General features: G+C 45.7%; 1 protein-coding gene across 2 annotated transcripts in view; it reads right to left on the minus strand.

Annotated features, from left to right (window-relative positions):
* Nucleotides 1-4,973: 4,973 nt before the first annotated feature.
* The window catches only part of LOC129641469 (apolipoprotein L2-like), a 40,799-nt gene continuing 27,995 nt past the window's right edge, over nucleotides 4,974-17,777 (minus strand). For both annotated transcript variants that reach the window (XM_055566190.1, XM_055566189.1), the window contains exons 3-4: nucleotides 9,085-9,211; nucleotides 4,974-6,213 (exon numbers count right to left, since the gene is read on the minus strand). In XM_055566190.1, coding sequence (XP_055422165.1) covers nucleotides 5,355-6,213; nucleotides 9,085-9,211 — 986 coding nt within the window. In that variant the 3' untranslated portion in view covers nucleotides 4,974-5,354. The remainder of the gene's footprint in view (nucleotides 6,214-9,084; nucleotides 9,212-17,777) is intronic.

Below are 17,777 nucleotides of genomic sequence, written 5' to 3' on the forward strand. Positions count from 1 at the left end.
GGGCAGCCAAGACAATAATCAATTTTAAAAAAGACGACACAGCACTGCTGTCAAGGAGCCACAGTCTGAGGGGAGACAGGAGAGACAGACCTGTCTCAGGAGGCATCACTATGAGAAAAAATATGTATACACTAGGGAATACTCATAAGACTATCAGCTAATTTTTTAGCAGACACCCTGCAGGCCAGATGGGAGTGGCACTGTATATTTAAAGTTGTGATAGGGAAAACCTACAACCAAGCATACTCCTTCCAGCAAGGCTCTGATTCAGATTTGTTGGAGAAGTAGAAATCTTCACACACAAGCCAAAGCTAAAGGATTCATACCAACAATCCAACTTTACAACAAATACTAAAGCATTTCTCAAGGGAAAACAAAAGACCACAATTAGGAATCAAGAAAGATTATGACATGGAAAAGCTCACTGGTAAATGCCAACATACCGTAAAGGCAGGAAACTATTCACATACAAATATGATACCAAAATGAATAATCATGATAGGAGGAGGGTGCAAATGCAAGGTATTTAAATGCATTTGAAATTAAGAGACCACCTTAAAATGATTTTATATATATATATATATATATATATATATATATATATATAGACTGCTATACCAAAACCTAAAGGTAACAAATCAAAAATATATGAGTTTACACACAAAAAAGAAAAAAGAATCAAAACACAACACTGAAGATAGTCATCAAATCATAAGAGAACAAAAGAGGAAAAGGGAAAAGAAAGACCTATTAAAACAAATTCAAAACAAGAACACTCATCTCAATAATTACCTTGAATGTAAACTGATTAAATGCTCCACCAATAGACATAGATTGGCTGAATGGATTAAAAAAACAAGACCAATATTTATGCTGTCTATAAGAGACCCACTTCAGATCTAGAGACACATATAGACTGAAAGTGATGGGATGGAAAAAGGTATTCCAAGCAAATGGAAAGCAAAGGGAAGCTGGAGTGTGGGGGCTTCCCTGGTGGCTCAGTGGTAAAGAATCTGCCTGCCAATGCAGGAGACACAAGTTCAGTACCTGATCCTGGAAGATCCCACATACTGGGAAGCAACTAAGCCGGTGTATCACAACTATTGAGCCCTAGAGAGTCCAAGAGCTGCAACTACAGAGCCCACTGAAGCCTGTGTGCCCTAGAGCCTGTGGCCCTCAACAAGAGAAGTTGCCACAATGAGAAGCCTACACACCACTAGTGAGTTGTCCCCACTCGCTGCAACTAGAGAAAAGCCCACACAGCAACAAAGACCCAGCACAACCAAAAATAAAAAACTAATAAATAGAATTATATACATATGAAAAAGAAAGCTGGAGTAGTAATACTCATATCAGACAAAATAGCCTTTAAAATAAAGACTGTTACAAGAGACAAAGAAGGACACTACATATGACTTTTTTAACTTTTTATTTTCTATTGAGGTATAGCCAATTAGCAATGTTGTGATAGTTTCAGGTAAATAGCAAAGGGGTTCAGCCATGCATATACATGTATCCATTCTCTCCCAAACTCTCCTCCCATCCAGACTGCCACATAACATCCAGCAGAGTTCCATGTGCTATGCAGTAGATCCTTGTTGGTTATCCATTTTAAATTAGCAGTGAGAAGAACACTACATATGATTGAGGATTCAATCCAAGAAGAAGATGTAAGAATTGTAAATTTGTATGCACCCAATGTAAGAACACCTCAATATATAAGGCAAGAGTTATCAGACATAAAAGGAGACACTGACAGTAACAAAATAATGTGTGTGTGTTAGTAGCTCAGTCGTGTCTGACTCTTTGTGACCCCATGGACTGTAGCCCACCAGGCTCCTCTGTCCATGGAATTCTCCAGGCAAGAATACTGGAGTGGCTAGCCATTCCCTTCTTCAGGGGATCTTGCCAGCCCAGGGATGAAACGTGGGTCTCCTGCATTGCAGGCAGATTCTTTGCCATCTGAGCTAGTGAGGGACTTTAACACTCCACTTACACCAATGGACAGATCATGCAGACGGAAGATTAATAAGGAATCACAGGCTTTAAATGGCACATTAGACCAGATGGACTTTATAAAGCATTCCGTATGAAAGCAGCAGAAAATGAACTCTTTTCAAATGTACACGCAACTGTCTCCAGGATAGATCACATGCTGGATTACAAAGCAAGCCTTGGTAAATTTAAGAAAACTGAAATCATATCAAGCATCTTTCCAACCACGACACTATGATACTAGAAATCAGCTACAATAAATACACTGCAAAAAACACAAACATGTGGATTTTAGCCCTGGTATGTTTCACTCAGACTTTCCACTGGGATTACTAAAACATCATATATTTGTACCATTTCTCAGATGAGAAAACTGAATGCTGTGACAAGCCCCTCCCTGAGACTACTTTAGTTGAATAAGGACCTGAAGCAGAAACAAACTCCTGGTCCCTGTGGCCCACTAGATGAAGGTCAAATCCTATGGATCCCTCCCTTGACCTTTGATGCTCATCATAACCCTGCCCCAGCCCATTTGTCCCACCTCATCTTCTGCTGTTCTGGCCATCACCCCAATAGGCCACCCCCTCTTCTTGCCTCCACACTTTCACACTGCAATACTTTTGGTCAAGTGGAAAAAAGTCAGGTAGAAGAAGTGGGTCCAAATACCTACTCTGTTACCTGCTGTGTGACCTTGGGCAAGTCACTTAACCTCTCTGAGTCTCCCTTTCCTCAGCTGTAAAGTGAAGAAAGGTCCCAAAGGCCCAAATCTCAGCCTAGCACCTGCCTGCCACACTGTAGACTAATTAATGTGCAATACTTGAAGGAAGGAAGAGGGGCATTTACTGTGCCCCCAACGAGTGCCAGACCTGTGGAGACACTGGGGATAGTGTGGTGAACTGGCAGACATAGTTGTTACTTTCCTGGAGATTTTTCTCGAATGGGCTGCATAAGTGGTTAATGGCGCAAGAAGTGAAGTAACCGGGGCTTTGTAACTATGGGCAGGATTTCTCCCAACCTGATGGCCTTGGGCCAGGGCCGAGGGTGGGAAGCACCCTAATGTGACAGCAGAGGAGAGGAGGCTTTGAACTTCACAGCCCTCCCAACCCCCTCCCCCACCCCATTCACTCAGCTTCAGTGGTGGGAGGTGGGAGCCTGAATCTGCTTTACAGGCTTCCCTGTAAGGGGCACCCCTAGCACTTAGCAGTTGGAGGAAGTGAGCTCGGAGTGCTGCAGAGAAGGCCGATAGGAGGAGAGGCCTTTATAGGCGTCACCCGTGCAATGAGGCCCAGCCCAGCAGTCCTTGGCAACACCCCAGCCTCAAGTGGGCGCCTTGGCAGGAGGGCCTGGCTGGGCCCCTCTCCGGCCACTCTCTGTGAGACGAAGGGCTGAGCAAACGAGCCCGAACTCTCCACCTGTCTCTGCTTCTCAAACCCACACACACTGTATCATAAAATGAGCAGGTGGGAGCAGGGAGGGGGTCAAGGGTTAACCAGAGGCCCCTCAGCAATCACTTCAGGTCTCCATTGTTTTCTTCAGAAATCTTGGGAAATTTTGCTTTTCACTCCTTGGTACATCAGAGTCTGATTTCCTAGAACCCGATTCCCTCCCCTCCTGCCACCAAGGGCCGGAGTACATCTGACAGCAGAGAGGGTCCCCTTCCTTTCTTCCCTCAGGCCGTGGCACAGTCCCTGTCCCCACAGACATGCTCCCCCCTCCTTACAAGGCAGCCTTCCTGTCCTCTCCTCCCGGATCATACCGCCCACCGTGTCCCCAAAGTCCTCTGAACCCGACCTCCACTCTGTACCGCAGCCATTTGTTTCTCTGACTGCCTCAGGCTCCACGGTGGCCACCCTCTATGCCCCCAGTCCTCAGCACAGGCCTAGCCCTTAGGTGGACCATGCGGGGAAAAATGAGAGAATGAAAGAATAGGAAGGGCGGTGGCCACTCAGGGGCTGTTGTCTGCTTTCCAGAGATGTCCATACCCTAATCCGGGAAATCTGTGAACATGCTGCCTTAAAAGGCAAAGGATTCCTTGCAGGAGTGTTTATATTAAAGATCTGGCAAAAGGAGGAAATTCTGCCCTGGACTGCAGATTCATCCTGGACCTGAAAGTTCTGCTGTCCCAGGCAGACAGCCTGGCTGGCAGACTTCACACCTGTCTGGCCCTCCCGCAGCTGCAGAAGCCAGTTCCTCACCATCAATCCATCCATCACTCAGTATTGTCCACTGAAGAAAAGCACAACCTCAAAGTTGAGAATTACTTTCTATTAATTCAGTGACCTTACTGAGACGAGTTCAAGAGCCAGTCTCTCGGGAGCTCTGCAGGGCTGTTCCAAAGAGGTAAAGGAGGAAACAGGATGTAGAGGAGTTTTTGCTGAAAAAAGAAACAACCCCCAATCCCCTCTGGGAAAAAAAAACAAACAAAAAAACATGTAGTATAACATCAAATAATTACTGCTAATCAAAAATTTATGGTTACTGAAGGGGAAGGGGTGTGGTGGGATAAATTAGAGGTTTAGAATTAACAGATAAACACTACTATATATAAAATAGATAACTGACAAGGACCTACCATATAGCACAGGGAACTATACTCAGTATTTTGTAATAACCTATAAGATAAAAGAATCTGACTCTTTGTATATATACATAACAGAATCACTGTACTATATACCTGAAACTAACATGATGTTGGAAATCAACCACTCTTCAATGTAGAAAACTCAAGGAACACAGACGCTAGAAAGTTCTGTTTGTTTTCTGCCTGGGGTCCCCTTGAGGTGATATAGATCTTTGGTGAGACGCTCAGAGGGGGACCATGGAGGGATGCAGAAATCAGAGCAAGAGAGGTCATACGTGATGCTATGTCACAGCCTCTACCCTCTACATGCCAACAAAGGACAGTTGGAGAGACAGCAAGAGGTCAGGGCTGGTGTCATGAACTAGGCTCCCTGAACATGTGATTGTTGGGCAAATAAAAAGGTGTTGGTTTCCTATTAAGGTTTTTAAAGATAAACGCAGAGGAAACAGATCTAGAGACATGAACAAATTGGTGACACTTATTCTGTATTTTTAAAAAATACTTTTTGAACAGTGGTACTTGAAGCTTTGTGATTCATCTTGAGCCAAGAGGGAGAATTTAGGGAAGAAAATGACATGTTTTGAATACAAGAGGGTTTAAGGATTTCTCTTCCTTTGGGAAAATGGCATAGTCCAGACAATAGTCTAAAACAAGTCAGGAGACCAGCCCAGTTTCCCCCTCTTTGTCTGGCTTCCCCTCTAACACAGTGCCTTCTTCTCTTGGCCCCGCACATGTCCCTGCTCCCACACTGTCCTGGTAGGGGCCAAGTCCAGCCCTCCTACAGACTCTCATAGGTCCGGATGAGCTCTTCCAATTTCTTCTCCAGCTCCGTGGCCAGCTGCCTCATCCTTTCCGCTGACTCTGTCTTTGCCCCTTCGTGCAAGTGCTTTGCCTCTTTCACCAGGAAGGCCACATCCACCAGGAGGGCAGCACCTGCCGTGGCTGCACCCACGATCCGGGCGCTTTTGGTCATTGCCAGAGCCGTGCCTCCAAATGCTCTCTGCACCTGCTTGCTGCTTCGGGCGGAGACTTGCCCCACAGTCATGAAGCGCTTAGCGTGGGATGCTAAGCGAGGGTTGACTTTGGCCAGCTTGATGGCACGAACATTTTTCCCAATGCCTTTCAAGGCTTGGATGAGGTTCTTTGTAGAGGAAACGATCTGGGGTGTCCTCTTACATAAAACCTCTGCAAATGCCTCCTCTCCATTGATATCTATTGGCATAAGGCGACTGGCTTCGGTTTCTGCTGATGACCTGCTTACGTGTTCCACAATGCTGGTGGACACACTGGTCACAGCAGCCGCCGCTCCCAGCCCTAACCCAGTGGCTGAGAGTCCCAGACTGATGCCTGCTGTCATGGGTGCCAGAGCCAGGCCAAGGATGGTCAGGACACCAGACACAGCGCCGGCAGAGTTGGCCACCACGTTGGTGATGGTGCAGTCCCTGTGCACCTTGTCGACCTTGTCTGCCAGAGCATGGAGCTTTGCTATGCTCTCCTCCAGCTCCCGTTTCACCCGAGGAAATTCCTCCAAAAACCTCTTCCTGTCCAGCTGGTCTTGTTGTGGCCTGTCTTGGTCCTCCTCTACCAAGTCTGTTTTCAGCTCCAGCAGATATTCACGTAGTACATCTGCCTCTTCCCTGTAACAGTGAACATCAAGGGAGTCCATAAAATAGGTTTGACAAGAGCTATCCTGCGTAAACCACAGATATTTTATTACAAATCACAAGGAAAGAATTTTACAAATGTAAAATGTTTTTCAACATTAAACATGTTTGGACATTGTAGACGCTCCATATACTTTATTCAGTCATGGTAAAAATCAGCAAAGGTCATCTTAGAATATGCTTAACTTCAGAGAGGTATTTGATAAAGATGCCTCAGAGGCAGGTCAACACCAACACTTCCAAAGGGTTTCTAGAGTGGGAACGCCACAGAGAAACAAAGAGAAGTGGGATTGGAGGAGAAAACCTTCATTCAAGGGCCTCAGTGTCTAATGAGGAGTCAACCTGCTCTTTGCCCTTGGCTACTGGAAAGTGGTCCTTAAGCCCCTAGACTATTCTGGCTGATAGGAATGTCCTCCTCCACTTGGGACTTTAGACACTGGACAGTCTGACAAAGTGACGTAATGGGGCCTTGGGTCACATGGTATCAGTTCTGACCTCTGGAGGAGCTGGACTCTAGGGCATTAGTCTGACCTCTGGGTGGGGGCTGGAGAAAACAGGTCAGGATAACTTTTTGTTAAATAGGGTGAGGGTACCTGGTGGGCAGTGTTCTGTGTGTCCTGCCACACACTGAATCCAGGACAGTAATGCATCCTGATGAAAATGGAAGCTTCGTGTGTGAAACCCGTCCAGACTGCCCTGTGGCTGATGGGAACCTTCATCCTTCCCTGTAATAAACTGTAACTGGGATCATGAAGATTTCAGTGAGTTCTGTGCATCCCTTTAGGGAATTCTCAGACCTTCGAGTAGCTTTGGGAACCCCCAAACTTGCCATTGGTGTCTAATGTAAGGACAGTCCTAGGGACTGTGCCCTTGCAATTTACAGATTGGCTAACTCAGTGTACATAGAATTTTTTTGAAACACATTACTCAGAGCTATAAGGACCCTTGAAGGTCATTTTGCCTGGCATCGGCTCTCCCCCAAGCCTGGTAACCTTGGCCTTCCCAGTTGCAGGTCACTCGGTCTATCCACTGCCCCAAGTGACAGAGAACCAGGAGATGTACTGTGAGCCTGTTTCCCTTGGACTCTCCAGCCCACCTCCCTGACTCCTGACCCAGCACCCAGCACCCTGACTTCTCAGGGATCACCAGTCTAACTCACACTTTATCTGTGACAACTTCAACTACCTGCCCTCCAAGTCTATGTACAACTTTATGGAACCTCAAAAGATTCAAGAGACTCGAGGAAACACCCATCTGAATGGCTGAGCCTGAAGAGACCAGCACTTCCACAGCTGGTGGAGGAAGTGTTTTCCTCTGGTGGGGATGTGTGAGTCTCCTGAGAATCCCTCAAATGACACACAATCGCAGCCACTCATTGTGACTCTGGAGGGCTCATTGAGCCACACATCCTTCCACTGTCAGAGAGGCTCCATGTAGATTAGAAGAGGGTCCCAGATGGAATGAGAAGCCAGGTTCCAGGCAGGGTATGCAGACATGGTCACCCAGGACCCTCTAGCCCAGCATGAGGGGATCCTGTCAGGGAGGGAAGAAATGCCCGCCCCCCCACCCCAACTCAGGGGACCTCTGCTAAGGTCACAGTCCCTTCAGTTCTGTGTCCTCAGGGCCCACTCTCCTCAATCTAGTCCTGGCCCTGCTGCCCAAGCCTGCCTACTTTCCTCCAACCTGGACCCTCTGCTCCACCGTTACCCCTGGGTCTGACCCTGGTCCAGGCCTCCCTGGGCCTTTGGACGAGATGATTCCATTTGGTTCCCCCCCCTCTGACCCTGCAGTTCACTCTGAGGCCACCACCACAATCCATCAGATTGAATTGCTATTCCCATTGGACACAGGACAGATCTGGGGCTCCAAGACATAAGCCCAGAGCCCCAGAGCTGGGCAGGGCTAGAGCCAGGACCCCACCAGCTCCATCCAGTTCCTCTCCAGCCTCTCTGCCATATGGGCCAGCAGGATCCTGCAGGGTTGGTACAGTCCCTAAGATGGGGAATGAAAGCACTCTAGTCAGAATCCCCAGGAACACAAAGTGATGGTGTCAGGATTTTCCGACTTATCCTAAATAGGGTCCCATCTGGTTTTCATCACCAGGAGAAAGGACCTTGGCCCCTGTCTCTTCCCAAAGAGCTTATTTTAAAAGTTAATGTTGAGCACCTACTCTGTGGGCTTCCCTTGTAGCTCAGCTGGTAAAGGATCTGCCTGGAATGCAGGAGACCCCAGTTTGATTCCCAGGTCAGGAAGATCTCCTGTAGAAGGGATAGGTTACCCACTCCAGTATTCTTGGGCTTCCCTGGTAGCTCAGAAAATATCTGAGCTGCAATGCAGAAAACCTGGGTTAGATCCCTGGGTTGGGAAGATCCCCTGGAGGAGGGCATGGCAACCCACACCAGTATTCTTGCCTGGAGAATTCCATGGACAAAGGAGCCTGGTGGGCTGTAACCCATGGGGTTGCAGAGTCAGACACAACTGAAGCAACTAACCACTGCACAATACATCTACTCTGTGTCAGTCATTATGGAAGCACTTTGCATGCATGATCTCAGTGTCCTCACAATAAAACTGAACAAATGAAGAAACTAAGGCCAAGAGTAGATTGATAACTTGTCCAAGGCCATGTAACCTGCCCCCTTCTTTGCACATTTCATCTATTCTCAACCTGAGACTGTTCACTATCAGAAAATGACATGGAGGAAACATTCCTCATGGAATCTTGAGAAGGAACATCCTCGACATCAACCATAGTCCTGCCTGGAAGAGGTGTGCCTGCCAGGAGGAAGCTACCCTGGTGCAGGGGGATACAGGTGACATTTCTGATGCACCCATGCATATTACCTGGACAAATCAGCCTCAGCCACAAAACTCTCCCAGGCTTCCTCTTCAGTGAGCAGGAGTTCCAGCTGTTCTCTGCTCACTGAGTCCTTTAAATACTGAATGATATCCTCAAAAAAGTTTTCACTGTCTAGATGGAAAAAAAATAAGGTTAGAGGAAATAATGACAGAATCTAAATGGTATTGAGTATAAACTGGTTAATCTTTCTGAGTAGCAGTCATCTGGGGTTCTTGTTGATGGATTCACCTGGGGTTATGGGTGGACTGTGTCCACCTCCTACCCAATTCATAAGTTGAAGCCCGAACTCCCCACCCCCATGACTAGTAGAAGATAGGGCCTTTAAGGAGATAATTATAGTGAAATGAGATAACAAGTGGGGGGCCCTAATCCAATAAGATTGGTATCCTTATTTGAAGAAGAGATACCAGAAATCTTCCCCGCTGTCTTTCCTGCAGCATAAAGAGCTGTTAATTTTTCTTATTTATTCTGCTTCACTAAGAGTGAAAGGAATCCAGGGCATACATGGAAGGAATCCACAGCACTAACTGTGTATTGATTGATTGGGGTGGGAGTGAGTGGGAGAAATAACTGAGCACCTGGGTCTCTGCAGGAGTGTTTGAGATCAATAGAGCCAGTACTGAGTACTGCCTGAGGCAGTCACACCTGGTAAACAGGTGTTTATATATGGGAGCACTGAACAGATGCTCGAACACAGCATGGAGGAAGGAGGATCCCGGAGGAGGGGGAGAGGTTTCCACCTGGAACTAACATATTTCAAGTAGAAGGGACAGCACTGCACTAGGCAGGGCCTACTATGTGGCCCAGGCCATGCTCGTTGTTGTTCAGTCGATAGGTCCTCTCCGACTCTTTGCAACCCTATGTACTGCAGCATGCCAGGCTCCTCTGTCCTCCACAATCTCCTGAAGTTTGCTCAGATTCATATCCATGGATTCAGTGATGCCATCAAACCATCTTATCCTCTGTCACCCCCCTCTCCTTTTGCCTTCAAACTTTCTCAGCAATAGGGTCTTTTTAAATGAGTCAGCTTTTGCATCAGAGGACAAAGTATTGAAGCTTCAGCTTCAGCATCAGTCCTTCCAATGAATATTCAGGACTGATTTCCTTTAGGATTGACTGGTTTGATTTCCTTGCAGTCCAAGGGACTCTCAAGAGTCTTCTCCAACAGCACAATTTGAAAGCATCAAGTCTTCGGGGCTAAGCCTGCTTTATGGTCCAACCCTCACATCTGTACATGGCTACTGGAAAAACCATAGCTTTGACTATACAAACCTTTGTCAGAATGGCCCAGGCCATGGACACACATTGTATTTGATTCTTATAACAACAAAAGGTAATATTCTTTTCATTTTACAGGTGAGTTCAGGTAAGGCAATCCAAGTCACACAGGTGTGAGGTGGCAAAGCTCAGATTGGGGTTCAGTTCGGAGTCTACTGACCCTTAAAAAGAGACTAGGCTGGTGGCAGGGGGAGAGCCAGAGGAAGCAGCCTCTGGTGATGCTTCAGGGTCTGGGAGCAGGAGGAGGATCGGAAAAGGGAGAGGGCAGAAGAAGGCCCAGAGATGCTGGGGGACCTCCTCTCCACTTTTTGCCTGGCCTCGGGGACTCCATCTGCTGTCCCTCCTCCCTGTGGGCTGTCCTGGCCTCACTTATGAGCCATTAGCTGGGCTTAGGGAGCTGGGGGGGGAGGAAGTGAGTACCTTGCTGTGGCTCTCTGAGGAGACAGACGGGAAGGAGGCTGAGGGAACAGACCCCTTGGACTCTATGGGACTCGAGGATGCTTATCCATCCCCTTCTTGGTTTTTTGATTCCTCTGTAGGTTAACTCAGGCTGGAGACACTGAGAGGGTAACAGGCAGGAAGGGTAACAGGCAGGAAGGCTAGAAGCCCCCAAATGGAGGAAACAGACTGCAAGTGTCAGACATTTCTCTCTCTCTCTTAAGTGGCAGGAGGAAACAAACTACAAGTGTCAGATTTTTGTGGCTCAGCTGGTGAAGAATCTGCCTGCAATGCAGGAGACCTGGGTTCGATCCCTGGGTTGGGAAGATCCCCTGGAGAAGAGAAAGGCTATCTATTCCAGTATTCTGGCCTGGAGAATTCCATGGACTATATAGTCCATGGGGTCGCAAAGAATCGGACATGACTGAGCGACTTGTGAACATCATCATCATCATCCAAAATTAAAAGGAGGTTTCTTTTAAAATTCTGTGTTGCCATGATGATACCTGATTCCACCTGAATTTAACTTTTCTCAAAACTTGAGCAACCCAATGCAGTTTTCTCATGGAAATGCTTTTCTTAAGCTATGTTAATGAACTATGTATTTACCCTAGACTTTGTCTTTCTTTGAGTAGGTTCTGCCTAAGACTCAGAACTGACTTGACAAACCAGTATGTTTTACTCAACAAACCAGTATGTTTTACTCATGGAAATGTCCTCTTAAGCTATGTTAATGAGACTATATATTTGCTTGGAAATCTGCCTTTCTTCAAGATTCGTGTCAATAGTTTATGGCCTGGGATGAGTCACCTTGTGCCAATGTTATCTCAAAATACATGTGGCTGAGTGGCCTGGTGCCAGTCTATGAGTTTTGAGACACTTTCTTTTACTAATTAGCAGTCTGCTAGTATGTATAAACTTCCTGCTAAAGACTAGCAGGGGGGTACTCTTTCTGCCCTCTTCTGATGTCTATGTCAGAAGCTTTCTCTATCTCTTTTATACTTTAATAAAACTTTATTACACAAAAGCTCTGAGCGATCAAGCCTTGTCACTGGCCCCGGTTTGAATTATTCTCCTCTGGAGGCCAAGAATCCCAGTGTCTTTCACGGTCAGCAACTTTTCATCTTGGGGGCTCATCTAGGATTCTTCAGGACAAGGTAAGGATGCTTGGAGCTCTAGTTCTTTCTTCTCCTAAAAAACACATTATCTGCTGTACTTTAATAACTCTATGGTGTGCTTGTGTGTGTGATTGACTGAAAGAGATACACACGTGTGAAGCAAGAGCTGTGTCCTAATCTGTGGTTCCAAGGTGACCTCACACAGCTTATGGCAGAAACCCCATTGGGGGATTATACCGACCTGCTAATGTCAAGAGGCATCCAATGTCTCCTCCAGGGGAACAGCCAGAGATGGACAAAGTGTGTGGACTGAATTCATCTTTCTCCATCAAACTTTCCAGTTTCTTTGACCATTTCATAACTTCCTGGGAATTAGAACTACTAACCTAATCTGTAGGATCATAGACTTTCAAGAGACTCGTAATCTATGCTGTTACTGTGTACTGTTACTTAGTTTGCAAACTTGGATTGGTAGTTAGGAAGTGCCTAGCCTTGCTAGGAGTCGAAATTTTGGAAGCTAGATGGAGCTCTCTCAGTTAAAGGTTACTCAGATAGGAAGTATAGCGGGCTTCTTCCTCTGGTAACACTAGCTTTTAGCGGACCAGAGGAGGCTCTCCAGTGGCTTTTGTCTCAACTCCTTAGATATTCTTTCTGTGGAAACTGTGCGAATGAACTGGAAGGATTGGCCCCAATAACTAGAGGACAAAATCACTTCTTCCTCACTGGCCAGCCCTTCACCATCTCTTCTGCTATCACTTATGTTGGTGTGGTGATGCTTGGAAGGAACATCTTGATTTTATGTTCAGCCCTTTATGATTTACCAGTTTTGCGTTCAGGAATATACTCAGGGTTGTACACAGGCACTCAGGAGATGACTGTTTCTCCTAGTGGTTTTAGGTTGGGAGGCATTCCAGAAGGTTACTCTGATTGCTCCTCGGTTGGCATCAGAGGCAAGCAAAGGCTTTAATGGTGAAGAACTGGGTATTAGTCTGGGATGCCATCAGATCTACCCTCAATGCATCTCCACCCCACCTCAGTGGCAGATGGGGAGGGATGGTAGTGGCATACCTGCATCAGTAAGAGATAGGTTGACTCTGGCCAGGAAAGGAAGCTTAGGTGGAAGACCTGTCTCTATCCCCAGCTAGAGCAGGAAGGGATGCCTCCAGTAGAAAGATGGAGCTGGTCACTTATTTCTCTCTTACAGATGGGAGCTAACAATTCCAGCCTCAATCCTTTGAAAAACTGGGGTAGATTTGATCCCCAGAGCTTAAAGAAGACACGCCTGATCTTCCTATGACATACTGCATGGCTCTGGTATTCACTGGGGGATGGCGAACAGTGACTGGTTGGAGGGTCTCTTAGTTATAATACTGTTTTACAATTAACAGGTCCTGTAGAAAACAAGAGAAATGGGTAGAAGTAGCATATGTGTTGCCCTTTTTCTCTCTGTGAGACATGCCAGATTTATGTCCTAAGGGTATCGATTTGGGTATGAAACTTTCATCTTCCTACTCTGCTTTAAGACTTTACTTGGAAAGATGTAATTCTGGGACAGATGCTAACTCCTGACTCAAAAACTCGAGTTTTGGGGAAAGCTGTTGCCTATGGAGATGAATGGCTTGGTAATGAATCAGTAGGGAAGAGGGAGGATGAATTCCAGAGGATTTCTCCACTGGAAAGCAGGTGGTCCCAACTATAGAGCCAGATTATAACATGGAATTATAACATGGCTAAAGGAAGATGGGGATCAGAGTCATTTTGTGAGATGTGTTCTTGAAGGACTCAGGTGAGTGAGTGAGTGCTAAGACTTTAAACTATGCCAAATTGGCAAATATAGAACAGGAAGAGAAGGAAGCTCCTGGTAAATTCCTAGATAGACTGAGGAAGCCCTTTGCAGATTCACTGAGATTGATCCTGAAAGTGAAGAGGGAAGAGTGATCTTGAAAGATAGATTTCTCACTCAGTTGGCTCCAGATATCCACCCTAAGCTACTAAAACAGATGTATGGACCAAATCAGTCTTTAGATAATCTGTTGCAACTGGCTCAGAAAGCCTATTATGGCAGGGAATATGAGGAAAAGGAAAGGCAGAGAAAGACCAAGGAAGAGGTGGAAGCCCTTGTAATGGCTGTCAGAACTATTCTTTAACAGCTTGAGAAAAATACCAGGAGGGACCTAGGTGAAAAGGGATGGCTTGCTATTACTGTGGAAAGGAGGGGCACCTCAATCGGGATTGCCCTCAGGCATCTAAGCCACCCCAGGCTCCGTGTCTGGTCTGCAAGGGACCGCACTGGAGGAGAGACTGCCTCCAGAGGTGTAGGTCCCAGGGGTCAGACTCTCAAGATAATCAGGACTGAAGGTGCCCGGGGATCTCCACACAAGCTCCCATCCTAATTATACTTGAGGAACCTCAGGTATTAACAACTCTGGGGGCCCAATCTGTTGATTTCCTTTTGGACACCAGGGCAGCTTATTCTGTGCTTACTGAAGCCCCTGGCCCACTTTCTCCCCGATCCACTTCCATAATGGGGCTGTTTGGATTAGCCAAACTTTATTATTTCTGTCATCTTCTAAGCTGTAACTGGGACTCTGTGCTATCTTCACACGAGTTTCTGATCATGCCAGATTCTCCCTCACCCCTTTTGGGGAGAGATCTACTGAGCAAGGTCCATGTCTCTATCTTCATGAATATGGAGCCCTACATTTCTATCCCATTAATTGAACAAAATGTAAATCCTAGAGTGTGGGCTGATGGAAAAACACAAAATTGTGGGTCAAGCACAAAATGCTATTCCTGTAGTTATCAAACTCAAAGACCGACACTTATTTCCACATCAAAAACAGTATCCACTAAAGCCCAAGGTTAAGGAAGGGTTAAAACCCATCAGTGAGAATTGAAAGGACCAGGGGCTATTAATTCCCTGTAATCGTCCATGCAGCACTCCTATTTTGGGTGTAAAGAAGTCAAATAATAAATGGAGACTAGTTCAGGATTTACGATTAATAAATGAGGCTGTAGTTCCTTTACACCCTGTGGTGCCTAATTCTTATACTCTGTTGTCTGAAATTCCTGAATGAGCCAAATATTTTAAAATCATCCCCCTACCTATGACTTTAAGACAATTGAGAGGACTTTTAGGAATCACAGGCTACTGCCGCATCTGGATTCCAGGTTGTGGGGAACTTGCCCAGCTTTTATATAAACTTATAACTGAAACTGAACTAGCCCAAACCAGCAAACTGGTTTGGTCTACATATAATCTAAGGCTTTTAAGGCTCTTCAGACTGCTGTCCTGCAAGCTCCCACTATGAGTTTGCCCACAGAGTCAGAATTTAATTTGTTTGTCACTAAAAGAAAAGGTATGGCCTTGGGAGTTTTGACACAACCCCAAGGGCCTCACCAGCAGCCTATAGGATACATAAGCAGAGAGTTAGATGTAGTGGCACGTGGGTGGCCACACTATCTAGGAGTAATTTCTGAAACTGCTTTATTAGGATGTGAGTTCAGTGCAGTTCAGTCCCTCAGTCATGTCCGACTCTTTGCGACCCCATGAATCGCAGCACTCCAGGCCTCCCTGTCCATCACCAACTCCCGGAGTTCACTCAAACTCACATACATCGAGTCAGTGATGCCATCCAGCCATCTCATCCTCTGTCGTCCCCTTCTCCTCCTGCCTCCAATCCCTCCCAGCATCAGAGTCTTTCCCAATGAGTCAACTCTTCGCATGAGGTGGCCAAAGTACTGGAGTTTCAGCTTTAGCATCATTCCTTCCAAAGAACACCCAGGACTGATCTTTAGAATGGACTGGTTGGATCTCCTTGAAGTCCAAGGGACTCTCAAGAGTCTTCTCCAACACCACAGTTCAAAAGCATCAATTCTTTGGTGCTCAGCTTTCTTCACATCCATACATGACTACTGGAAAAACCATAGCCTTGACTAGATGGACCTTTGTTGGCAAAGTAATGTCTCTGCTTTTGAATATGCCATCTAGGTTGGTCATAACTTTTCTTCCAAGGAGTAAGCGTCTTTTGATTTCATGGCTGCAATCACCATCTGCAGTGATTTTGGAGCCCCCCAAAATAAAGTCTGACACTGTTTCCACTGTTTCCCCATCTATTTCCCATGAAGTGATGGGACCGGATGCCATGATCTTCGTTTTCTGAATGTTGAGCTTTAAGCCAACTTTTTCACTCTCCACTTTCACTTTCATCAAGAGGCTTTTGAGTTCCTCTTCACTTTCTGCCATAAGGGTGGTATCATCTGCATATCTGAAGTTATTGATATTTCTCCCAGCAATCTTGATTCCAGCTTGTGCTTCTTCCAGCCCAGCATTTCTCATGATGTACTCTGCATATACGTTAAATAAGCAGGGTGACAATATACAGCCTTGACGTACTCCTTTTCCTATTTGGAAGCAGTTAGGAGACGGCAAGAGTGAACGTCGACATTCTAGGAATCAGTGAACTAAAATGAACTGGAATGGGTGAATTTAACTCAGATGACCATTATATTAACTATTGCAGGCAAGAATCCCTTAGAAAAAATTGAATAGCCATCATAGTCAACAAAAGAGTCCAAAACGTAGTACTTGGATGCAATCTCAAAAACAACAGAATGATCTCTGTTTGTTTTCAAGGCAAACCATTCAATATCACAGTAATCCAAGTCTATGCCCCAACCAGTAACGCTGAAGAAGCTGAAGTTGAACGGTTCTACAAAGACCTACAAGACCTTTTAGAACTAACACCCAAAAAAGATGTCCTTTTCATTATAGGGGACTGGAATGGAAAAGTAGGAAGTCAAGAAACACCTGGAGTAACAGGCAAATTTGGCCTTGGAATATGGAATGAAGCAGGGCAAAGACTAATAGAGTTTTGCCAAGAGAATGCACTGGTCATAGCAAACACCTTCTTCCAACAACACAAGAGAAGACTACACATGGACATCACCAGATGGTCAACACCGAAATCAGATTGATTAGGATGTGAAGCTCTTAAAATTATTAATGGGTGAAATCTTACTGTACTGACTTCTCATGATGTGAGTGGAATCTTAAACTCTAAGGTTAATATTTGGATGGTAGACAGTCGGCTTCTTAAATATCAGTCATTGTTGTTAGAAGGACCAATAACTAATCTTAAAGTCTGTGGAAACTTAAATGCTGCCACTTTCCTTCCTGAGAAGGAAAATGAAACACCTGATCATTGTTCTCAATTTCTAAATTTAAACTCTCCTAATTACAATACTTCTGATTGCTCCGTTTTTGCTGTTTTCTCCCTGCATCTATAACTATGTAGCTGGATTTGTTTCTAGCCACATGAAGGCTTTTAAGTTACAAATGGTTGTGCTCAAACTCCTATGACTGTGGCATCTTCTTCCAAGTACTACTTCAGGGCCCTGGATCAGAGACCCCCAATATGAGGGTTAGGAGAATATGTTGCCTCACCGATTTAGGGACAATGCCCCTTATCAGCTCAGAAGCAGTTACAGAATGAGAATGATGCCCCTTTCCCTAGGCAACATAATTCTCCTAAAAGAAAAGGAAGGAATGAGAAGGTAACAGGCAGGAAGGCTAGAGGCCCCTGTTAGGTAGTTAGAATAGGAAACAGGAGTCCAAAATGGCGGTGTCTAAAAGACAAGGATGGGAAAAGCCCTCAAAAATAGAACAAAGGAAGGTCAAAGGAAAGTCCAAGGACCAGAGTGAGGACCTCAGGTAGAACAAACAGCACTCCTGGCTAGACCAATTTACATAGGGCAGGCCTAGGCGTGGGAAAAAGCATATAAAAAGAGGAGCCAAAGGGCTCTCTCTCTCTCTCTCTCTCTCTCCCCCTCTCCCTCTCCCT

This window comes from Bubalus kerabau, chromosome 1, assembly GCF_029407905.1.
Source record: "Bubalus kerabau isolate K-KA32 ecotype Philippines breed swamp buffalo chromosome 1, PCC_UOA_SB_1v2, whole genome shotgun sequence".
In the NCBI taxonomy this organism is placed as follows: Eukaryota; Metazoa; Chordata; class Mammalia; order Artiodactyla; family Bovidae; genus Bubalus; species Bubalus kerabau.